The sequence below is a fragment of the Sus scrofa genome, chromosome 14 (genome assembly GCF_054392235.1).
Source record: "Sus scrofa isolate SSC_HxYL_T2T_F1_AM1 chromosome 14, Sscrofa_HxYL_maternal_Yorkshire_Landrace_v2.0, whole genome shotgun sequence".
NCBI lineage: Eukaryota > Metazoa > Chordata > Mammalia > Artiodactyla > Suidae > Sus > Sus scrofa.
Window position 1 is genome coordinate 42,327,113 of NC_139396.1, and position 25,508 is coordinate 42,352,620.

General features: G+C 42.9%; 1 protein-coding gene across 4 annotated transcripts in view; it reads left to right on the plus strand.

The window, feature by feature from the left end:
- The window catches only part of DDX60 (DExD/H-box helicase 60), an 80,167-nt gene that overhangs the window by 48,659 nt on the left and 6,000 nt on the right, over positions 1 to 25,508 (plus strand). For 3 of the 4 annotated variants that reach the window (XM_084994710.1, XM_084994709.1, XM_021072212.2), the window contains 13 exons: positions 522 to 626; positions 1,095 to 1,223; positions 2,240 to 2,364; positions 4,486 to 4,644; positions 6,574 to 6,721; positions 7,973 to 8,125; positions 10,665 to 10,769; positions 12,902 to 13,102; positions 14,330 to 14,434; positions 15,285 to 15,426; positions 17,841 to 17,962; positions 21,683 to 21,830; positions 23,144 to 23,286. In XM_084994710.1, coding sequence (XP_084850836.1) covers positions 522 to 626; positions 1,095 to 1,223; positions 2,240 to 2,364; positions 4,486 to 4,644; positions 6,574 to 6,721; positions 7,973 to 8,125; positions 10,665 to 10,769; positions 12,902 to 13,102; positions 14,330 to 14,434; positions 15,285 to 15,426; positions 17,841 to 17,962; positions 21,683 to 21,830; positions 23,144 to 23,286 — 1,785 coding nt within the window. Of the gene's footprint in view, positions 1 to 521; positions 627 to 1,094; positions 1,224 to 2,239; positions 2,365 to 4,485; positions 4,645 to 6,573; positions 6,722 to 7,972; positions 8,126 to 10,664; positions 10,770 to 12,901; positions 13,103 to 14,329; positions 14,435 to 15,284; positions 15,427 to 17,840; positions 17,963 to 21,682; positions 21,831 to 23,143; positions 23,287 to 23,866; positions 24,938 to 25,508 lie in introns of those variants that run through there. The other variant, XM_021072215.2, reaches the window with a different exon arrangement.

Sequence of the window (25,508 nt, forward strand, 5' to 3'; positions counted from 1 at the left end):
TTCGCGGAAAAATGAAAGATGTGCGTATCCAGAAGGCTCAAAGCAGAGCCTAGTCAGTGACCTGGGGGAGGTTTCCTTGAGGGTCTTGAAGTTGCCCTTCAAGTTATCTTAAGAAGATAAGATTGGCCCCCTTTAGCCTGGCTTGTACTTGAAAGCCAGGAATCATATTCGTAAGTAAATCATTTTCACTTCCAGCTGCAGGTGGAGGCTATGTTTTCTTGTCTAACCCAGTCTACACATCTTTCGGCTTCTCAGCCCTCAGAGAAATGGCTCAGCTAAAAGGTCTTAGAAAATAATACAAGAAAAAAAAATTGGTGGGCTTTCGGGTTTTTCTCTCTTAGTAAATCAGGGATATTCTCGGTTAGTATTTTGTTTGCACTAAACACTTATCAGCATTTGAACATTTTAGTTCAGTGTGTTTTCAGTGTCTCTGGGTTGATGATGGGGACTGTGAAGCAAAGGAAAAAGCATAACTCGAAAAAGAAGGAATATTAAAATTTTCAATTTTATTTTAAACATAGATTGAAAAGTATGGATTCCCTTCTGATCTTACCCTTTCACCTCGAGAAATGGTCCAGCTTTATGATACCATGTTTCATTTCTGGGCAGGTTGGCCCAGGGCTCAGGTAATCCAATTATGCAATTATTTTCAATTGATTATAATGGGTGGTAACTTGACTGTTCAGGAAGACACACTCTCAGTCTTTCTAACCACTTGCCTCTGGTCTTTTAAAATTACTAACGGGCTCTTTCCAAATACGACTGTGCCTTCTCGGACTTGCTTCTTCCTAACACTCTAAGTTTACTGCAATGGGGCGGATGCCCTGAACTCCTGAGAATGTTTCCTCTTTGACTTCCTGGGACAGGACCATCCTCCCGCCTCTGCCTGTGTCTGTTCCAGGTTCCCGCCTTCCTTCTCTCTGCGCCAGCTGCATCCCCTGTTTGGCTGGTTATGCTGTACCTCCTTTCCAAAGAGTTCATGGCCTGCTGTGTTCATGCACCAGAAACCATGGGGAGTGGGAAGGATAGAGATGGGAAATGTCTTTGGATTTTCTTGCATGATCTGGTTCAAGTTTGTGGTCCTTCTTTTCAAGGAGTTATGCCCAGAGGAATTCATTCATTTTAAGAATAAAATAGTCATTAAAAAGTCAGATACTAGAAAATATGAAGAGAGCCTGAAGGCAGAGCTGACCGACTGGGTGAAGAGTGGCTGCGTCAAGCAGGTAGTTTTCCCTCCTGTTTTTGGTGAAGCCCCTCGGTTCTTTGCCGGCTCCATGGGTTACACTGTGCAGTCATTACTCTTTGCTGGGGCTTTGTAATCTTCACCTTTCATTTTAGGATTTTCAGTTGAGCATGAAGTCCAGTGGTTCTGAGATGGGATGGAGAGGAGAAAGAAATCTGGGTCTTTGTCTTGTCCCCTGTGCCACCCTCCCACCTCACTCCACATGCTTGAGTTCTGACAGATGGAGAGCAGGAGGCCTTTGCCTGGTCCTGACATCTGGGCAACGTGGAGAATTGAGTCACAGATACAGGAGCTGTGAAGAGCTTTTGACTCTTTCACTGTCTTTTTGTCTTGAACATTTTTTTTTTGCTTTTATGATTACTTTAATATATAGGAACTATTTTTGTATTAAAACCTTAACCAAGGGTCAGGTGAATTATGCGTATTTATTTTAAGAAAATTGATGGTCTTTTCATTTTGCATTTTTTTCTGTTGTCACATAGTGACGTTTCTGATTTTGGGGGAGTGACATACAGTATACTTTTCCCAGGTGACTTTTTCCCATTATATTTTAGCTTACATTATCTCCTCCCACTCAGAAACAGAGTATAATTAACTTATATTTTCTTCCACTTATTTTGTCACTAAAAACCTTTCAAATATATTTGTAAGTGGTTTTTTGCATGATATGGAGCGAAACTGATTACCCACCTCTTGCCACAGTGGAACCAGCATCCTTACTGAACAGTCTTCTTCCTGACTGATTTGTACTACCTTAAAAAAATTGTATGTTACATTGTGTGTATGTGTCTGTTACTCTTTGTTTTTGTTCTCTAGTGTACTGATGTGTATGTTTCTTTGATGGTTTTTTGCAATATTTTATCTTATACTTTCATTATTATTTTAGATTATATTAACTACAGAAATATAGACAATTGTGAAAATGTTATAGCCCAGAGTAGTCATTCATGTTTTCATTGTGCAGAACTTAAGGTCATTTTCTCATCATTGCTACAGGCCAGGATGGTTCTGAAGCATCTTCGTCCTGGTTCAGTTATTAGTTCAGAAAACATGGCAGATATGTTTCCACTTCTTGTTGAAAAGCTAAAGCAAATGGAGAAGTTACCTGCACTATTTTTTTTGTAAGTCATTTATTTTAATTGATTTTGGCTGTAATTTGTATTCCTTTAAGTCGAGGGAAAGTTACACAAATTTGTTGTAAAATAGCGTTGTTACTCTTTTTGGTGCCCATTTGTCGTCAGAGTGTATATTTTAAAATACACCTTTCTAGTTCGATTCTTAAAAATATAATTTTACTATGCTATTATGCACTGCCTTCTTTAGTTTCCTTCTCCATTTCTGGTCTTGATAATTTTCAGTGTCTAACATCTAGTTTCCTCACGACATGAAAATAATGTTTATGTACACAATTACCCCACAGAAAATTAAAGAGTCCTTGCAGCATGCTAGCTTAGATCCAAAGGTGCCTGGAAGTCTGGACCCTATGTGCTTAGGGATTTCCATTTTGAAAGGTATAAAGCCCAGACTCTGGAGACATTTCCGGGCTCTAGAGACCGGTTTGTCTGGTCTCTAGAAAGAAGTAGTCAGAGTCTGAAAGGTTAGGGTGAGAACCCCACACTCTCTCCATCCTGCCCAAAAGAGCAGCATTTGACTGTATGATCTCAGTTGTACGTGGGATCTAAAAAAGCCCAGGGACGTGGGGGTGAGAGAAATGGGGGGATGCTGATGGAGGTACAAAATTCCAGTTATGCAAGGAATAGGTCCTGGGACCCAGTACCCTCATGGTGACTACAGTTAACCATCCTGTATTGCACACTTGAAAGTGGCCAAAAGTACATTTCAAATGTTCTCACCATAAAAGAAAAAAGATTACTATGTGAGGGGGTGGCTTTTGTTAACTAACCTTATTACAGTAATCACTGTGCTATATATACATATATCAAATCACCATATTTATACCTTATTACATATGTATACAATGTTATATGATAATTATGTCTCAGTAAAACTGAAACAAACACATGGAGGAAAACAAAGGCGGCACTAAAATTCATAAAAGATTTGGTCATCAAGAAATCTGACTGACTTCACTAAACATTGTATTTTCTAGTGAAATAAGTTGGACAGAGAAAGACAAATACTGTATGATATCATTTATATGTGGACTCTAAAAAGTAATACAGGAGTTCCCATCATGGCACAGCAGAAAAGAATCCAACTAGGAACCATGTGGGTGCGTGTTCGATCCCTGGCCTCGCTCAGTGGGTTGAGGTCCAGCGTTGCTGAGAGCTCTGGTGCAGGTTGCAGACATGGCTTGGATCTGGCATTGCTGTGGCTGTGGTATAGACCAGCTACAGCTCCAATTCAACCCCTAGCCTGGGAACCTCCATATGCCAAGAGTACAGCCCTAAAAAGACCAAAAAAAAAAAAAATTAAATAAATAAAAATTAAAAAGTAATACAAATGAAAGTATGTGTAAAACAGAAACTGGCTCACAAATAAGAAAAATTTGCGTTTACCAAAGAAGAGAAGGAATGGGGAGGAACAAATAAAGGGACATGAGATTAGTAGATACAAACTACTACATATGAAGTAGATAAGCAACAAAGGTATATCATATAGCATGGGGAATTATAGCCATTACCTTGCAATACTGCAATAACTGATGTTGGAGTAGAATCTGCAAAAATACTGAATCACTATGCTGTATAACTGAACCTCGTATAATCCCACAAATCAACTATTCTTTAGTAAAAATAAATCTGGAATTACACATATTTACCTAATACTAAGGCTCTTTGATTCTGTTATGAGGCACATCTAAAGACCAGTGTAATCAAACAGAAGAACCACCACAGCAACAATGGAAATAATTTTAAAAGAGCATATTTAAAAATTTTTTTCTCCTCTTTTAAGAGGAGAAGGGGAAGTGTCTCTCTTCCGTATATGGAGAAAATCCATCATCCTCTGTGCTTTGCCTGGGGGTTCCCCCATTACAGAAAAAAATCTCTGGGGTTCTCCTTGCTGTTGCCCCAAGAGGGGGCTTGTTATTTACTGGAAAGTGGTTAATGATGGGTCTGCTGACCCAGAGCACCTTCTGTGATTATTCAGGATAAAACTCATAAGACTGGACACTAAAAACTGAGCAGGTGTGTGTCAGGATGACAGCAGTAGATGGACATAGGCTGGAATGTTATTATCAGGTTACTTTCAAGGCAAGCATTCTTTTCATTTATTTCCAGATTTAAGTTAGGGGCTGTCGAGGAAACGGCCCGGAGTGTGAAAACTTTCCTGGAGAAAAAGCAACAGAGAAAAAGGCCCCCTAAAGCTGATAAGGAGGCCCATGACGTGGAGAACAAACTTCGAAAAGTTAGAAAATCCATTGAGAAGCAGAAGACAATGTGAGTATGTGGGTAAAGAAATTGGTGGTTGGAAGGTTGAATATTCATGGTCCCAGTGGGAACACACACAGAGTGGGCTATAAGGACCTGTAGCTGTTGTAGGACAGATGGTGAGTTGGGTGGAGGACGGGGTGAGTGTAAGCAGCCTCGTGTTCATGTGGTCCTCACAGAAGTCTGGGGGAGGCTGGGGACAGCCCAGGAGCAAAGGCAGATTGGGGGTCTGACATCGTCCCCCAGAGGAAGCACACCTGTCACAATTCAGCAGGTAGTAGATCACGTCACTCCAGCACATATCAGGTTACTTACACTCCAGCATATGGTAGGTCGCTTTACCCTAGCACATAGTAAGTCACTAACACTCCAGCACATAGTAGGTCACTTACACTCCCACACGTAGTAGGTCACCTATGGTGCCTTGCTGCTGCTTTTGTGTGCCTTCTTCCTGCATTGTTAGCTCTTCCTTGCAGGGAGCAGGGCTTTTCCTCTTTTTATTTCCAGTCTTGGCACTTTGCTCAGGTGAGTTGCTCCATAAACACTTTTGAAGGAATGGTTACTTCCCTCAAAGTTGAAAGAGCTATTAGCGCCTCTCTGACTCGGATTTCCCCAATTCTGGAGCCCTGAGCTCCTGACATCCCGCCCCCCACCTCCTGCAGTGCTGTTTCCTTGGAGCTGATGGAGCCACCAGCCTTTCCTGTAACTAGACAGCTTCTCTCAGGGTGCTGGGAGCCAGGATTTCAAGCTGGATTGGTGACCAGCTATTCAAGCTATAAAAATAAGGAGGATGATTTCATACTGTGTTCAGCACCAGGATCCCACTGAGGGTGTGGGGCCGCTGCTGCCCCTCCCCCGACACATTCCCTTAACATTAGGTGCCCCTTGGGAGACCTGCCACAGGCCGTCTCCTCACCCTTTAAATTCCAGCTGTATTTCTCAGGGTAGGAGCAGAATGTATTTTATCAGAAAGCTTGTTACCTCGATTTAACATGTGAAAGTAGTAGTTAGCGGTGTGGGGCCTCAGTGGTCCTCCGTGAGCTCTGCAAGCTGTCGGGCCAGGCCTTCCTTGTCAGGGTGCTGTCCTGGGGGTAAGGGTGATGTCAGCGGGAGGTGGGGACACAATGATGGGTACTAGGGCCCTCATCTCCTCCTGCTTGGAGCTGTCTTGGGAGGTATCTGGTTGAGAGACAAACCAAGAAAGGCCAGAAAACCAGGTGTCTGTGCGGGGCAGGGGGTGATGGGGTAGTGAGGGGTTTGGTGGCTAAGGCCAGGCCAGCTCTTGTGGATGTTGTCTCTGGTCAGATTCCCCACAGGGATGGGAGATGGGCCTCCTGGAGGTAATCTGTTGACAGGACTTGCTGGAAAATGAGGGAAGATGCTTAAGGGTGTTGGTTTTGCTGGGGTGTCCCTGGGGTAAGCCTGGCTGGCAGGGCGGGTCTGCGTCACCCCAGCTTGGGTCAAGGCTGCTGATCTAGGTGCCTCCTGTCAGCCAGGCTGGGGACCACTCCCCCACTCTTGGGCCAAAGGTGTGACCTCCCAGGCATTCCTGGGGCCCTTGTCAGCCCAGGGCAAGGTTTCAGGGATTGGTGTCCCTGAGAGAGCCGCTGTGGTGCCACCACCCACAGGAGGAGAGAAGGGGGCTGGCCAGCACTTCCTCCTGGCCTAGTGCCACAAAGGCTGGGAAAGAGGAAGGGTGACAGGTCACCCGGGGAGAACTGGTTTGGCAAGAAGCCTGCTTAGAGCAGGAGTGGAACATGAGGAAAAAAGGGGGATATTTCTGATCGGGGACCACGTGGCCCAGCGGCTACTGTGGAAGAGGCTGCCTCAGAATGGTCCCTGGTGTGTGTGTGTGGCTGTGGATGGCTGAGTGGTGAGGGGTCCGGGCAGTCTCAGGCTTCCTGATCTCTCATACCTAAAATTTGTTTTTATAAACAGAGATGAGAAAAGCCTAAAAAAGCCCAGAAACATGGATCAAAGCCTAATCCATGAAGCTGAGCATGATAATCTCCTCAAGGTTCTTGAGAAGAACTTGGAGATCCCCCAGGACTGCACCTATGCTGATCAGAAGGCACTGGATGCTCAGGTGAGCCCTCAGGATGAAGCGGTTCCTGGGAATCATTCTGCTGCTCGGGTCCAGGCTGTGTTGAGTGTGACACCTCAGTGCAGGCCGGAATCCCCATGACTGGCTGTCTGGGCGCACCAGCTCCTGAGGACCCTGGGAGCTCATCTAAGAAGGACAGGGTTAGGGTGAGAGATGATCGTTTTCTTGCTGTTAACTGCTAGCCCTTGGGGGCGGCTGCCCTTTCGTTATTTCTTTCCGTGATGCTGCCTTTCACAGCCTAAATTCTAGACTCCGTCTCACATGCCTCAGCTGAACACCCCGTACCGGTGGCCCAATCCATTTCAAATTGTACAGAGTTTTTCAAAAGCAGAAGCTTCCTATACTGTAGTCGAAACATGCCACCAAAAAGACATTGAAATATCCACAAGTGTGAGCCGTTTCTCCTTCAGAATGCTTTTTAATGCAAATAATGCATGTGCTTGGTAGATAAATTTGAAACTACAAATTAGTAACAGTAAAAGGTATGCCAGCACTCAGAAATAATCACTGCTTTCCTGGATGAACCTTCCAAAATCTTTGCGACTTTACCCACTGCCCCCGACACACAGACACACACACGCAGACACACAGGAGTGACAGTGTGTGCCTGTGTGTATGTGTGTGTGCAGTTGCATTCTGTTGTATCCATGCTTTATGTGAATTCCATGGTCTCATTTTTAACAGCCGTGTCCTTCCACCGTCATTTTCCAGATCCCTGATACCCACTGCATGGCTGATTGTCCAGTGGAAGTTGGATACTTAATTTTCGTTTTCTTTTCTCTCTCTCTCATAAGCAGTGTTTTTCTTACTACCTGTAACTGCACACAGTGCATTTCCTTTGAGGGTATGGGTGTTTTTAAGGCTGTTTGACCCCTTTGCTGTGAGAAGTCGGTGTTGCGGACCACGTGGGCTCAGGTACCGGCTTTGCCTCCTTGGAGAGTCCTCTCTCCCTGCAGGGGGAACTTAGGCAGGCGCACTCCTGTTCCTGGGGCTCACTTACCTCCCACCCCTGAAATGGGGCAAAACCGTTCAAGGCATTCTGCTCAAAGATTTCATACTGTTGCCATTGCCACCATAAAATGCTCTTTGTAGAATTAATTTCAAACAGTTGCCTCATTTAGCTGACCTGTTACAGAGTATTCCTGTTAATTCCATGTCAGCATTTTAAATTCTGATTGAAATTAAAATTAGATAAGCGATTATCCAAATCCCTGAAACACTGGCTTCTTTCAGACTTTGCAGACGGTGTTTGACCGAGTGAAATTAACCCGGAAAGGTGCGGAGCTGAAGGCGTTGGCAGCAAGGGGCGTTGGGTACCATCACAGCTCGCTGAACTTCAAAGAGAAACAGTTAGTTGAGATCCTTTTCAGGAAAGGATTTATTAGGGTAGGTCAAGTTCTTCATTCTAAAATTTGAAACTCTGTCTGTATATGAACACCCATAAAAGTAGAAAATCACTGCTTTTTACTCATCTAATTATGGTTGTTTTTTTTTTTTTTTAAATGACCCACAATAGCACTGCATGTCCATCTCATGCAATTGAGATGTTTGAAATGTATCAGTTCATCTCTTTTTGTGAGATTAAAATAGTCCCTAAACAGGTACTTTCCCACCCATTTCTATTGTGAAATGCATCTGTGGCGACCTTGGAACAAACCCCCCCCCAACACCGCCCAGCTTTTCATTTATAACGTCTAGGGCATTTTGTCAGCTGTCCCGTGGTTTTGTCTACAGATGTCTTTTCGTGGGCATGGAGGACATTCATGGCAGTGTTTCGGTCACATCTTTTCTCAGTGTAATAGCTGAAATGAGAACAAAGGTGGGTCTCGTCCTGGAGCCCAATGCACGTCTCAGCAGATGTTAGTCATGTCAGCCTTGGGCTCTGTCCTGGCACTGATGGTGGACCAGGTGGGGAGTTTTGCAGAAATCGCTCACCATCCAGCCTTTGTGTTGTACTCCATGCGTCCTGTAGGATAGCCTGCATAAGTGCATGGAGTTTTTATGGAACTTCCTGGTCAATTCAGACCCTGAATAATATTTAAAAATAGACCCTGACTTTTTCTAATTATCCATGTTAATTTTTTGTTTTATGTACATCGTATTTGTGTGTGTGTGTGTGTATGGGGTGGATTCTGTTACTCTCTCTTTTAATCTAGAGGAAAATCTGACACCCTAATTTAAGGGTAATTCTGTAACCTGGAAAAAACCAAAATATATCATTAACAACTTTATTTAGCTTTTTTTAAACTGATAACAATGTATTTATTTATTTTAAAAGTAGATATTTAGAAACAAAATTTTTTACATCATTATAGATTAAAGAGGCACACTTGGGAGTTCTTGTCATGGTGCAGTGGAAAGGAATTTGACTAGGAACCATGAGGTTTTGCAGGTTCGATCCCTGGCCTCGATCAGTGGGTTAAGGATCCGGCGTTGCCGTGAGCTGTGGTGTAGGTCGAAGATGAGGCTCAGATCTGCTGTGACTGTGGCTGTGGCGTGGGCTGGCAGCTGTAGCTCCCGTTCAACCTCTAGTGTAGGAACCTCCATATGCCTATAGGCTGCAGGTGCAGTCCTAAAAGACAAAAAAAAAAAAAAAAAAAAAAAGAGGCACACTTATTTTGATCAGCATATCCTGGGTCTAAAATAGTGCCTGTTAAATAGGAGTTGCTCAGTTACTGTTAGCTTAATAAATGGATAACTAGATCACTCTAAAAAAGGCCCTATGGAAACAGCAAGAGCTTTGGTATTGAGAATGCATTTTCAAAAAGGTATTATTCTAGTTACATTTGAAATTTAATGTTCTTTCTTTTCCCATCTGTGTTCTTATTGAAGAACTTTTTATAAAAGCAGCTAAGATATGATGTGTTTTATTTTGACCGGTAATAGAGTTCAGGTTCAGAATAATTAGAGAAAATTATTCCATATACTTAAACATTAACTTAAACCATGGCTTTCTGAAAATCAACATAAAAAGAAAGAGAGGGCAATAAGAAATATCTAACATGACATGAAAAAATGAGTAAAAGTGGATCATTTGAGAAGCTTTAAAGCCTTCACTACTCCTTTTCTGGTTGGTTATTATGGCAAATCAGGGAAAGAAGTGAAACTTTATTTTGCACTTATTACTTAGATATGTTTTTTTCCATAGAGGTTAAGCTTCATAAATAGGCTTTAGTGGATGAAGCCAGCAACTGCCCCTAAGTGGGTCTGCAAAGTGTTACTGCCTGGGGTGGGTAAAGTCCCTTTCGGGTCATTTGTTACAAAGTCTCTCCTGAGCACCTGCTCTGTTCTGGGCACTCTTCTCAGTAGGGGATAGGGCAGGGGGTCTGGGGCAGGACAGTAAACACACAGGCGATGCCCCTGGAGGTGGCCATTAATGCCGGAAGGGGGATAGCGAGGGGGGGTGGACATCTTGGAGGTGCTGGTCTGGAAGTTTCTTTTTGACCTTTTTTTTCCTTTTTAGGGCTGCAGGTGCGGCTTATGGAAGTTCCCCAACTAGGGGCTGTGTCAGATTTGCAGCTGCTGGCTTACGCTGCTGGCTTACACTGCCGCCTTACACTGCCGCTTACAGCAACGCCAGATCCTTAACCTACTGGATGGAGGCCAGGGATTGAACCTACATCCTCATGGAGACTAGTTGGGTTCATTTCCCGACTAGTTCCGACGACCACAATAGGAGCTTTTCTCTTTGGCATCCGAGCAGCACTCTGAGCAAACTAGGTCTACAGACATGTTGGGGGAGAGTACTTTGGCAGAGCAGGGTGGCAGGTTGGCCAGAGCGGGAAGGTATTTGGGCAGTCTGTGATGCTAGAGCTCTTATCTCTAGCCCCTCCCATGGCTTAACTGAAGTTCAAGGATTTCAGTCACTCCATGGCCTTCCATGGAAATGCTGTTTTATGAAGTAACTGGTTTCTTCTCCTTCTAGGTGGTGACAGCTACGGGGACACTTGCTTTAGGAATCAACATGCCTTGTAAATCTGTGGTTTTTGCTCAAAACTCCATCTACCTGGATGCCTTAAATTATAGACAGGTATTGTGATGCAGAAGCCCACTCTGGCATTGAAGACACATGGCCCTGAAATAATAAGAAACATAAGCCTTTGGTTTGCAAATGTGCTGCAGCTACCAGACCTCCATCCCAGCCTGATGGGTGTGGTTAGCTGTGGTATAGAGGGCAGATCCATGACCTTGGGTGTGACCTCTAAAGTGTGTGGTCCTTCTCTCTTGTCTCAGAATAGGGCCACTTATACTGCTCCGCACATTTGCAAGAATTCAGTGAGGTGTTTTCAGGGAAGACACACATGGAGGGCATGTGAGGAATGTTTCCTTGCCCAGCCTCTGTGCCCTGACTCTGCAACCGCGGGTTCTCCTGAGTGCTTCCTTCACCTTTGCTCCTGCATGTGGGCTGCCACAATCCCTCTGCGTTGCCCTCCTTGGGGGTTGCTGAACTTGGGCCCTGTGGTTTCTGTCTCCACTGCCTTTGGCATACATTCCTGGCTTGTGGTATCAAGCAGTTCTCCCGACCCTGCTGTGTCCTGCACACAGTGTGGCCTGTCCTCAGATGGTGTCCCTGCTCAGCGGCATCTGGTGGCTGTTTCTGCCAGATGCATCAGCTCCCAGTGCACTGTTGATCAAGTCCCGTCCCTTCCTCCCTGAACCCTTGTTTCTCTTCCCTGGCGGGCCCTGCTCCTACCCAGTGCAGTATCTTCAGTCTTTCCTCCACGTGACCGACCCCTGTCCTTCTGATTTCTCCTCCTGCCACTGTCCTGGCCATGAACTCTCCACCGGTACAGTCTTTGAGAATCTGACAGGCTGGTGGTATGGTGTTGAGGATGATGAGCTTGGGAGTGGAAATGCCTCCAGGTTAGAGGCATGGTTCTTCCTGGTGTTTGTCTACAGAGCGTTTCCTATTTCCCCCAAGCCCCGGTAGCTGTTCTGCAAAATGGGGATTAGAATCACCTGGTAGAGCTGCTGTTGGCGGGTCTGTATGCAAAGGTGGGAAGGACTAAGCACATGCCAAACACTTAATAAAGGAGAACCAATGTAATTTTTGTAAAGAGTTTGTTCTTAACTTGCTTTGTACAAGTAGAGTTTCTGAATTTTCACTCCTGTATCTCAGTTTGTGCATTTTTTTTTTTTTTTGTCTTTTTTGTCTTTTTGTCGTTGTTGTTGTTGTTGTTGTTGCTATTTCTTGGGCCGCTCCCGCGGCATATGGAGGTTCCCAGGCTAGGGGTTGAATCGGAGCTGTAGCCACCGGCCTACGCCAGAGCCACAGCAACACGGGATCCGAGCCGTGTCTGCAACCTACACCACAGCTCACGGCAACGCCGGATCGTTAACCCACTGAGCAAGGGCAGGGACCGAACCCGCAACCTCATGGTTCCTAGTCAGATTCGTTAACCACTGCGCCACGACGGGAACTCCAGTTTGTGCAGTTTTTATGTGCCTTGTCACCCAGCACATTTGTGTGTGAGGGAGAGGGAGAGAAAGGGACCAGGGAGAGGGTGGGAAGGGGTGGGGAGGCTTCTGGAAAGCTCAGCTGTAAGTGAACTTGAGACCAGCGTCTAGTCGTTTTTCTTCTTGTTGTTCTTTCATCCATGTATCAATATATATATAAATATCTAGCACCATTGGGGGCATGAAATAAGTACATTATGACAGTAAATGTTTCCTTTTCTGCCCTGTCTCAGTCACCGAGAATCTCCTGCCCAGCACCCATTTGGATCTTAGTTTCATTTGCTTGCACAAAGGCATAGTTTACACCCTCTAACCCAATCTTTCCTTTTCTTTCCTTTTCTTTTCTTTTCTTTTTTTTTTTTTTTTTTGTCTTTTTAGGGCCATACCTACAGCTTATGGAAGTTCCCAGGCCAGGGGTCGAATTAGAGTTGCAGCCGCCAGCCTGCACCACAACCATAGCAACGCTAGATCCAAGCTGCGTCTGTGACCCACACCACAGCTCACAGCAGCACCGGATCCTTAACCCACTGAGCGAGGCCAGGAATCAAACCTGCATCCTCACATGTACTAGTTGTGTTTGTTACTACTGAGCCACGGTGGGAATTCCCACCTCTAACCCAATTCTAAGGCTCATTCTTCTTCTTACACTGTGATGGAGAAGGTGTTCAGGGAAGTTTCACTTTGTGATTTCTGTCCTGTTGCCAGATGTCTGGACGGGCTGGACGTCGAGGTCAAGACCTGCTGGGAGATGTGTATTTCTTTGATATCCCATTGCCCAAAATAGAAAAACTCATCAAATCCAACGTCCCTCAGCTGAGGGGGCAGTTTCCTCTTAGCATTTCCCTGGTCCTGAGGCTCATGCTCCTGGCTTCCAAGGGAGATGACCCCGGAGATGCCCAGGCAAAGGTGTGTGCTGCATCTTCGGAGGCTGTGGCACTGTTCCTGGTGGGGCCCTTCTCGTATGTCTGTGGGCACAGCTTCTCGGAGCCCCCAGTCTTATCAATGCCTGGTAATGTCTTGGCATAGGACTAGCGGAGGGTGAAGAGAAATACTTAGTTTCGTTGTCTTCTTAGAGAACTGATGGCCAGATGGGCATTCGGAATTGCCCCAGATCATTGCTTTCATACGTGATAAGCAATGTCCTGTAGGAATAAGGTGCTGGCTGTGGGGTTAAAAAAATCTGGGTTACACTCCTGTTTCTACCATGAGGAGCTAAAAGATTTGTTTTTATGATTTTGTAATAAAAGAGTTTATTGTTCATAGAAAAGTAACCTGAGTTTTTCAAAGAATATTTGGCTAATGTGGAAAGTTGAAGGAGGGAAAAAGCAGCCGTAGCTAGTTCCGCTATGCAGAAATAATCCTGTTATCATCTTGGTATTTTTTTCAGTCATATTTCTAGGCATGGGGGGTTTGGTTTTTACACAAAGATATACTTGCATTTAGTCTCTGAATATGGTTATACACTTATCCTGAATTTTTTTTTCTTTTTTTTGGGGGGGTGCTGCACCTGCTGCATATGGAGGTTCCCAGGCTAGGGGTCTAATTGGAGCTGTTGCTGCCAGCCTACGCCACAACCACAGCAATGTGGGATCCGAGCCTCATCTGCAACCTTCACCACGGCACATGGCAATGCCGGATCCTTAACCCACTGAGCGAGGCCAGGGATTGAACCTGCAATCTCATGGTTCCTAGTCAGATTCGTTTCCGCTGCCCTACAATGGGAACTCCCTTATTCTGAGATTTTCTACTCAGATAAATATCCAGTCCACAGTGAGAGATTTAAAATTTATCATTAAACATTCATTTTTCATCCTTATGAAGAGGCATTGGGAAGGGACCGCCCTCCCTGTGTTTTGTTCACTTTGATGCCTTCAAAACGTATTGACCCAAAGTAGAAGTGATGGACTATACAGCCCTCTATCCCTCTTTCCTCCCTCCCTCCCTTCCCTCCTTCCCCCCATGCCCCCTAGGAATTAGCCCTGGGAGGGGCGGTCTCTTCCCAGCCAGAAAGGTTTCTAGGATGTCATAACACGATAATATGCAGGATAATTGAAATCACAGTACACCTGTGTTATTGTCGAGGGTGTGTTTCTCAACACGGACTGCGTGTGACCACACCGCTCCCCTCCACAGGTGCTGTCCGTGCTGAAGCACTCACTGCTCTCCTTCAAGCAGCCCCGGACCCTGGAGATGCTGAAACTCTACTTTCTGTTTGCACTGCAATTCCTGGTCAAGGAGGTAGGACCAGGCTTCTTCACCTTTTTGTGAAATAGGGTCTGCACCATGCATGTTTCTTGCCATGCCAATTGATTCCAGCTGTTACAAGGTTAGAGCCAATGAGTCATATTACTTATAGTTGATATAATTATCAAAATGGGCCAGGTAATGATTAATCTCCCTATGTTGGTATTGTCCACTGAGGGGGGGAAAAATGCACAACCTCCAAGTTGAGAGGTATGTTTTAATTGGCAGACATTCTGAGAACGCACCCCCGAGAGGCGGCCTCTCAGTAACTCTGAGTAAAAGCTCCGTAGAGGCCAGGGGAAAGCCAGGATGTATACGAGTTTTTGCAACAAAGACCAGGTGGACAGAACATCAAAGGATTACTGTTAATAAATGAAAACCAGACACCTCAAGTGAATGAATTTAGTGCTTTCTTATGTGTGGCAAGCTGCAAGTCCCTGGCTCATTGAAATCATTCCTCTGATGTGCACCCCAGCTGTCGGGGCCAGCATCCTGTGTTTCCCCTCCCGAGTCCCCTGAGAGGGCACTACTGGGGACACTCTTGGGAGCACCACTGGGGCACTGTTGGCACCATTGGGGCACTATTGGGGGCAGCTGCAGCAGCTGAGGGCTTGATGGGCTTGGCGGTGGGCAGCCCACTTGTCTCCATCCTGGGCCCCCTCAGGGCTCACCATATGGGTGGCCATAATGTGATGGCATGGTGGCTGCAGCATCCTTTACTGGTGTGGCAGGTGACATTTTAGTTCTCAGTACTAGGTACTATATGTTAAGCTGGCATTGTGTAAATTGCTTGTTAATTAATGTCTGTGGTTGAGTCAGACTCATAAATTATTTTGTTCTTTAGGGCTATTTAGATCAAGAAGGTAACCCTGTGGGCTTTGCTGGACTTGTGTCACATTTACATTACCATGAACCTTCTAATCTGGTTTTCGTCAGTTTTCTTGTAAGAGGCCTTTTCCATAACCTCTGTCAGCCAACCAGGAAAGGTAAGCTTGATGTTGCATACCTGTGGTCTAAAAATGCTAAAGTGAGGCTGGCACTTGAGGAATATTGTTTTCTACAAAGAAAACACAAGTTAGCATTTAGATAATTTAGAGATACCAAATTAGATAAAATAAAGGTTTTTTTTTCTTCTTTTTTTTTTGATATTTTCGTCTTTTTATGGCCACACCCACAGCATATGGAGGTGCCCAGGCTAAGGGTCTAATTGGAGCTGTAGCTGCCAGCTTTTGCCACAGCCACAGCAATGCGGGGTCCGAGCCACATCTACACCCTGCACCACAGCTCATGGCAACGCTGGATCCTTAACCCACTGAGCGAGGCCAGGGATCAAACTCACAACCTCATGGTTCCTAGTGGGATTCATTTCCACTGCGCCACAATGGGAACTCCTAAAATAAGTTTTATATGCCTACTAATATAGATTATTTGGGAGACAGCTATATTTTGACTATTTAAACATGTCAACTTCTTACTAACCTCAGATTCCTTGACTCCAGGATTCAGAAAATATTATTTAATATATAATTTTTTGATAAATACTTGTCTAATGTTGCAGGAAAAGGATATGGAAAGCCATTATGTTTAAAATAATATCCACCATTGATATTTGTGAATATGTTCTTCCAATCATATTTCTTTGAATGTATTTAAATAACTGATAGTGTCTTAATTGCATAATCTAGAATCTTGTTTTCCCCAAATATATTTTTGCCAAAATCATGTACGTATTTTATGAATTCCATTTGTAAATGCCCACTTAATGTTTCATTTGATGCAGTTTTTACAAAAGCCGTTTTTAACTAAACTGGAGGTCTTTTTTTTTTTTTTTTTTTTTTTTTTTTTTTTTTTGTCTTTTTAGGGCCGCACCCAGAGTCTATGGAGGTTCCCAGGCTAGGGGTCAAATTGGAGCTGGAACTGCCAGCCTACACTACAGCCACAGCAACTCGGGTTCCAAGCCGTGTCTGTGACCTACACCACAGCTCACAGCAATGCCGGATCCTTAACCCGCTGAGCAAGGCCAGGGATCAAACTTTTGTCCTCATGGATGCTAGTCAGATTCATTTCCACTGAGCCGTAATGGGAACTCTCTAAACCAGAGATCTTTAAACAATGTCTCTAAAAGAAATGTTTACTTCTTTGTGGCTTTTTTTTTTTTCTTTTTTTTTCTTTTTAGGGCTGTACCTGTAACATATGGAAGTTCCCAGGCCAGGGGTTGAATCAGAGCTGCAGCTGCCAGCCTACACCACAGCCACAGCAACATGGGGTCCAAGCCACATCTGCGACCTATACCACAACTCACAGCAACACCAGATCCTTAACTCACTGAGCGAGGCCAGGGATTGAACCCACATCCTCATGGATGCTGGTCAGGTTGTTTCTGCTGAGCCATGATGAGAACTCCTCTTTGTGTCTACATTTGATACAGCTCTTGATGCTTGGTGATCTCAGTGCTTTTCACAGCATTACTTTACCTCCCATCATTAACTGGTAGGAACGCTCTATTTTATACAAGGTCAGAGACCCCGAACGTACATTGTTCTGTGGAATGGGGATACTCAGGAAATTCCAGCTCCCAAAAGCCTGTAGGAGGAGAATAATTTTCGGCAACAAGAAGTACGGTTGTGCTTAGTGCTGTGTGTGTATGTGTGTGTATGTGTAGGGGGTTGTATGCAGTTATAAACATGGTAATGGAAGCTTTATGAGGCAGATAATATAGATATTGTTATTTTGTAACTGCGAGCAGTCTGACTCCAGAGCCCAAGACATTAACTGTAACACGTGTTTTCTTTTTTGGCTGCACCTGTGGCATGTGGAAGTTCACAGGCCAGCGATCAAACTTGTGCTGCAGTTGTGACCTACACCGCAGCTGTGGCAATGCCAGATCCATGCCTAGCTGGGACACAAAGGCATTTCCAGATGTTGGACTTTTTAACACTGCCGTGCTGAGGGTGAGGGTGGGGAGCGAGTCAGGGTGACCTGCATTCACAGAAGTGTCAGGACAGTGGGCCAGGAGATTATTTGTGGGTGACTTTTACAAAGCCTTAAGTGCTAGGCTAAGGAGATTAGATTTTGTTTAGGCGGCACTGACTTTTGAGGAGGTGAGATGTGCTCATTAAATGCTTTAGGAAAACTAGTGCTAGACTGAAGAGGGGGTTCCAGGTCAGGGGACAGGGTTCTTTGTGGTTGGAATGATGAGGGTCTGAAGGAGAGAGGGGAAGCCAGAAGGAAAAGGAAGGCACAGATATATAAGACTGCCAGCAGACATAGTCATTCCTTAGTTGCGGGATTTGTTGCATATTTCTAGTTTCCATGAAATAAAATGCAGTAAAACTTTCAATTTAAATGTAAAAAATGGGATTGATGCTCTTTTTATAACAGAACATTTTTTTCTGTATAGGCTCAAAACTTTTTTCTCAAGACGTAATGGAAAAGCTGGTATTGGTATTGGCAAATCTGTTTGGGAGAACATATTTTCCAGCAAAGTTCCATGAGTCTCCTCCCAAGTTTTATCAATCAAAGGTAAAATTTATGATTCTGATAACATTTAATAAATAAGACCTTTAGATCCTGCCATAAATGATTCAGCAGCAGTAGAATTTTACTCATAGAGATTTATTTGTCTTGTAGAGTAATAATTTCTTTTTCCTGTAATAAATGTTATACTTAATTCACATGTCTTCCCTATAAATCTATCAAAATGTTAAATACTTTGAGGAAACATGGGATAAAAATTTTGCTCATGTTTTCCATTTGACTATATAAAAGTATAGTATTTGGTGGCTAAAGAAGGAATGTAGGTAATTAAATGAACTAATAGTCCCCATCATTGAAGCTATGGTTTTCTTAGGATCGTTTTACCTTGAGGTAGGGCTTGAACAAGAAGGGTGGACAGGAAGTGGATGTTGTAAACTATACAGTCCTCGTCAAAATATATTAGAATAGTCATCTTAGAAATCCTCCCTTGACACACAGGGACTGTTACCTGATTTTATTTGCAGCAGTTTCTTTGATCATGATTCCCTATCATTAAACCAACATCAAATACTATTACTAATATAGTCCACTAAAACCTGAGAAAGTTGGGTGGCTGGTTACACCCGATAACCTTAGTGAAAGGTGACAAAGAAAAACAAAAAGAGAAGAGTTGATGGATATTGTCCAGCATCACCATGTGAAATGACAAATCTTAGCCCTCACAGACTATTCTCTAGACCAATGAACACAACACACCTACGAATAGTAGCCACCACTTCCAAAGATTTCCTTGTGGTGGGTGATTGGTTGGTTTGTTTATTTACATTTAACGTGATATTTAGCCCCTTGAGGTATTTTTAAGTGGACAGTAGGTGCCTTGGTAGTGCTGTAAGTAATGCAGCAGTCTCATAAAGTGGACAATAACATATTGTTAACTATAGGTACTATGTTGTACAGAAGATCTCTAGAAATTATTTACCTTGTATAACAAAAACTTTTTATTCAGTGAAAAACAATTCCCCATTGCCACCTCCACCCAGCCCTGGTGATGCCCTTATGCTTCTATGAGTTTGACTGTTTTATATGCCTCATCGAAATGGAATCATGGAATATTTGCCCTTCTGTGACTGGTTTATTTTTCTTAACTTAAGGTCCTCTAGGTTCATCCTTGTTAACTTCCTTCTTCTAAGAATTCATAATATTCCATTGTATGAATAGAGCACATTTCCTTAGCTATTTGTTGACAGCTCTATGTGTGGTTTCCACATCTTGCCTACTGTGAATAACACTGTGGTGAACGCGGAGGTACGGGTATCTCTTCACCATCCTAACTTCATCTTTTTGGATAAATACCAAGACACGGAACTGCTGGATCATATAATAGTTCTATTTTTAATTTTTTATAGAAAAATCATATGTTTTCTTTTTGTAGTGGCTACACCAGCTTACATTTCTACCAACAGTGTATAGGGCTCCAATTTTTCTACATTTGAAATTTTTCTTTAATCTTTTCATCCTTTAACAGCTGTGAGGTGATTTCTCATTGTGGTTTTGACCTGCATTTCCCTAATGATTAGTGATGCTGACCAGCTTTTATTATGTATGATGGCCTTCTTAGAAGAAATGTCAATTCGAGTCCTTTGCCCATTTTTTTTTTTTGATGTTGAGTTGTACTAGATTCTTTTAATTTTGGATATCATCCCCTTATCAGTGAGTGGTTTAGAAATACTCTCTCCCATTCCAGAACTGCCTTTTCACTCCATTGACTTCCTTTGCTGTGCAGAGGTTTTTAGTTGACGTCATCCCACTTGTTTACTTTCAGTTGTGTTGCCTCTGCTTTTGGTGTCACATCAAAAAATTATGGTCAAAACCAATGATGCTGTATTTTCTTTTATGAATTTTACAGTTTTAGGTCTTACACTTAAGTCTTTAATCCATTTTGCATTCATTTTTTAATGTACAGAACACGGTAGGAGTCCAGTTTTAATCTTACATGTGTATGTCACATTTTGTCAACACCATTTTTTGAGAAGACTGTCCTTTCCCATTGTGTGTTCTTGGTACCTTTGTCAAATATCTGCTAACAATATGTATGTGCAAGGTATTTCTGGACCAGAAATACCTTAATTGCCTGAAAATTGATTTATGTCTCTAAATACATATAAGACAAAAAATTAACAAAATGGTAATTATAAAATGTTTTAATTAAATGATAATGCATAAAACAAAGACACATGAGATATGATTCATGCAGTGATTAGAGGGACATTTGCAGCCTTATAACCACATCTTAGAAGAAAAGAAAGCCTGAAAAAGAATCAGTTATCTGATTTGTCAGCTTAAGAAGCTAGGAGAAAACAAAATAATACAAAACAGAATATCTAACCTAAAGTAAATATAAGAAAAGGAATAATAAAGTGAGAACAGAAATAAAGGAAATTGAAAACAAATTGTACAAAAGGGAAATCAGGAATTCCCGTCATGACGCAGTGGTTAACGAATCCGACTAGGAACCATGAGGTTGCGGGTTCGATCCCTGCCCTTGCTCAGTGGGTTAACAATCCAGCATTGCCGTGAGCTGTGGTGTAGGTCGCAGACGCGGCTTGGATCCCGCGTTGCTGTGGCTCTGGCGTAGGCTGGCAGCTACAGCTCCGTTTTGACCCCTAGCCTGGGAACCTCCATATGCCGCGGGAGTGGCCCAAGAAATGGCAAAAAAAAAATAAATAAATAAAATAAAAATAAAATAAATGTCCCACTGGGGATTGGGGAAATAAATTTAAAAAAAAAAGGGAAATCAACAAAGCCTAAATTGTTTCCTTGTTAGGATGAATCAAAGTGATGAACCTTCAGCAAGACTCTGAGGATGGAGACAAAAGTACGAATTACATTTATCAGGAACATGAAGGAGGCATTACCACAGATCTTATAGTGTACATTGAAAGGAACAGAAAAGGATAATAAGACTCTCTTAAGGCCAATACATTTGACTGTGTAGACAAAATGGGCAAATTTGTACAAAATGCAACTTTCTAAAACTAACCAAGGACTATATATATATATAAAAAAAACACTCATGTCTTATATCTATTAAATAAATGCAATCAATTAACTTTCCCATCAAACCCACCATGCCCAGGCTCAGATGGCTTCACTGGTGAATTTTTTCAAAACTTTAAAGAATAATGGCAATCTTTCACAAATTCTTCTAGAGCATACAAAAACGGGGGAGCAAACCCAAACTTAATATCAAAATCTGACAAGAATATTATGAATAATTAGAGATGCATCCCTTTTATGCATCTAGATGGAAGAATAATTAACAAAATGTTAGCAAAATGAATCCAAGTGAGGTTTTAAAAGCTCTCTCAGTCAGGTGAAGTTTATTCCAGGCACAAGGGAACTTATTATTATTGCTTGCTCTCCAAATGTGTCACTAGATTCTTTCAAATATTCGCAGGTCTGATGTCATTTGAAGACATGCTTCTTTTTAAAAGATGGTTTTGGTTAAGTAGCATGAAAAAAATGTTTTAAGAGTAAAGGTATTGGTTTTTATAATGCAGATAGAAAAAAATGAATTTCACCTCAATTTCACAGATGAAAGAATGAAAGAGTTGCATTACTGAACAGGTATGTATAGAATTACATTGTAGCGTTCTTTGCACATCTTTCACACTTTACAGTTTTCGAGGAAGGCATGTCGATCTCTCTGAAAAACATGTGGCCTCCAGTTTTGTTTTTTTTTTAATGATCCCCTTGGTGATGTAGGTGTTCCTGGAGGACCTCCCCAAGGACTTCAAGGATGCTCTAGACCAGTATAACAAGAACGTTACAGAGGACTTTGCCTCCTTCCTGATGATTGTTTCCAGATTGGCTGATATGAAACAGGAGTATCAACTCCCACTGTCACACACAGGTAGGTGTATCTTTGCTCCACTGCGGAACAATTGGAAGAATAAATACTCTTGCCTAAGAATAGTTTATTCCAGAAGAGCAGAGCTTGGAAAGGTCAGTCTGTCTTAGAATAAGGGGATCTTTTCCGTTTTCTCAAGAAAGAAAGTGTGCTTATTAAAGTTAGGTAAAGGACAGTGGAGAAATGACATTGAATTGAGTCATGTATAAACCGTCTTGATGAAAGGTTGCTCTTAGGTCAAGCCTGGAAGATGGAGTAAGGGACCCCATGAGAGGAGGAGAAACTAGAGACTATCCATTTTTTTTTTTCCTGGAGAGGAGTGGGTGGGTGGTCACGGGCACAAACTCAGTGCTTAGTACCTGGGTCCAGGCTCTGGCTCTGCTGCTACTTAGCAGTGGGGCTGGGGCGGGGGGTGGGGGGTTACTCCATATTCATGCCTCAATCTCAACAGACACATGAGGAGGAGGATACCATTATCCACTGAGTTTGGATAATTGAGCTTTAGGTAATTAAGCTGATGACTACAACTATCTTAGTGCAGTAGTAAACCCTATTCACCTTTGCTCTTAATTTTCTTGGGCCCCTGGATGGTAGTCTTCCAGGGGAAAGTAAACAGGAAAAGGTGACAAGGATTAAGGGAAAAGGTTGAGCTTTGGGTAGTAATTTCCTGGTTTCATGTCACCCTCACATCCTCAACTGGGAAAAGTCAGGGAGGCAGAGCTTGTAGCATCCTAGGGAGTATTAGAGTGGAAAGTAGCATGAACAGAAGCAGACCTTAGCAGTGGGCATGGTGAACATCCCGGAGGAATCAAAGAGGACACACAAATATTCTTCCTCCATCACAAATGAGAGCCAACTTTGAATGCACCATCTGGGAAAAGTAGGGGTGGGAAAAGTATTCTTTTCCCATGTATCATTGCCAAACCTGCTGATCCTGGCTGCTTGAATTACTCTGTCTAGAGAGGTTGTGAGGCAAAGTCTGTAGTCAGCTGGAAGAAGGACCAAGGTAATAACAGTCATTCTGGGCTGAAAGAGTAGACAGTTTAAATATTGTCTTTTATCACCTGTCGATCAAAGCAACTAAAACATAATACAGAATAGTATGAGATTGATAATAATATTAATAGCTGACATTTATTGAATGCATTCTGTGCCAAGCTGTGCTGCTTACTGATCTGTTTCATTTGGACTTCATTATGATGTTAGTTTTAAAAACTGAGTGGCTCCCCTTGCAGGGTGGTCTGGAGCAGGTGTGTAAAGTATGGCAGTCTGGCTGAATTTTAAAAACTAATTCTAGCCCAACCTGTTATGGCCAGATTTCTCAGGTGAAGAATGTGAAGACTCCCAACTTGCGTCTTACTTGATGAGCTGCAAGGAGGGGAGAGTCGCCATCTCTCCCTTTGTCTGTCTCTCCGGGAACTCAGATGGTGATTTGCTTTGCCCAGGAACTCTGGACCATGTAAGTGGAAAGTTGGGCTTAAAACAAAAAGTCTTTAAGAAAGAATTGAATTTATATTTCTAGGCAGTTCAGCATGGATTTCAAATTCCCCAAATTGAAAAAAATTCCACATTATCAACAGAAATAAGTAGGAAATGGTGCTTTTGAAGCCAGAGTGATTTCATCATCTCATATACTGGTTTGAGGAATCTGGCTCCGTGATACAGAAATTCAGGACTGCCACTTTTCCAGAAATTGACACAGGTTTGCTGTGAAAAGAGCACGTAAAACTAACTTCAGTCATTCCCAGTGTTGCTATAGACACCATAAATCCCATATATCCTGGATCACCTGATGTCCAAAATGGGATACAAAGAACTAGGTGAATTTCCAATAGGCTTAATAATCCATCTGAATGTTGGAATAAACCTGTAGAAATTTAATTTTCCTTATTGAAGTATACTGGATTTACAATGTTGTGTTTCTGGTGTACAGCAAAGGCACTCAGCTATACATAGATATATTCTTTTCCATTATGGTTTATCACAGGATTTTTCTTTTTTTTTTTACTTTAATCAACATTTCTTTCTCACCATTCTAGAAGCTGGGCAGCCCAAGATCAAGGTGCTGGCTGATTCAGTTCTTAGCAAGACTTCTTCCTGGCTTGTCAGTGGCCACCTTGCTGTAGCCTCACATGGAAGAGAGAGACCCCTTATGCCTCTTCTTCTTTTTATAAGGGCATTCATGCTGTCATGAGGACCTTACCCTCATGACCTAATGACCTCTCAAATGTCCACCTCCAAATAACATGACAGTGGGGATTAGGGCTTTAAAATATGCTGGGTTTTTTTTTGGGGGGGCACAAACCTTCAGTCCATAGCACTATCCTATCAAACTTATTTTAGCCAGAGTGAATTCCTGTTGTAATTATTTTGTTCTCTTTCTTGATGTTGTTTTTCTTTATGGATCTTGGCATTATAATTTACAAGCGTGATCTAAATGTAATTTTCTTTTAGTTTCTTTTTCTCTCTACTATCTCTTTCCTCCTGTCTTCTCTCCATATGCACCTCATTCCTTCTAGTTTTTGCAGACCGCACTTCCAGTTTCTTTCCTGACCACACTGTGGGAGCTTATTTCCAAGCAGGACTTGTCCAGGTGGTTCAGGATTGCCATCTCCTGGTGACACTGAAGATGCATTAGGAATCAGCATGGAGCCAGCAGGCAGCTTGGCTGAGCTCCTGGGGGAGAAGCTGAGTCCTTACTTGGCTGCTCTCCTAGGCCTGAAATTCATCAAGAGTTAAGGCTCTAAGAAGTTCATGGAGTGTGGAGGGGTTCTCCTTTCCACCTTTGGTGAAGCAGTTAAAGCCCTCAGACTTCTCTGAAGCTGAGCATGTGGCCACCACCCACCAGCAGCTTCTGGCCCAAAGCCTGGCCTACCCTTTTCCTAAGACCTGCTCATCCTTTTACAGAGACGTTTACCTACATTGGAGCCTTGTGATTTTCCTGTTCTCTCTTTTGATATAGTTATATTTTATAAGTTAATACCTTTTATGTCTTGCTATTTTACATATTACTGTTGGGTGTTTGGAGCAAAGAGCTACTGAAGCATGAATTCACTAAGATGTTATTTGCTTAGATTGACTATTAAACATTTTTTATCATCTTTGTTCAAGAGCAGAGATTCATGTGATAGATTGGTGAGAGAATATTATAAATTTAGCTAACTGTCATCAAAGCCAACCCATTTATTTTCCATGGCCCAGTTTTCAAAGGTCAAGAGGAGTCTGAGTGTACCAGCAACAGGCCTCTCTCCCCCTCCTGTTTGTCCTGCTGTCCTGTCCACCATATTTGCTTTCACTCCAGTCTTATCTGTAGCACATGACATTGGGTGACTCTGGAAGAGTTGAGGACTACCTGTCCCTCAGGAAAAGTTGGAGGGGAATGGACTTCTAAGCACTAGCATTCATTACAAGAAGGTTGTTGAAGAAAATGTAGCCAAGTCACCCATCAAACTGTGAAAGTTTAACCAGTGGATTATCTGTGAAGAACCAGCTGCAGCAATGACCTGACACAGATGCTGGTCTCCAGAGGAAGCTTCAGGACTCCTTACTAAACCAAAAAAATATTTGGGCAAAACCTCAAGATCATGTTCATGAACATGTAAAAGCTGTGGTTTTGCCCCACTGCAACCCTAATACTTCAGAAATCTGTCCATTGTGATACATTCTAACCCCAATTCCATT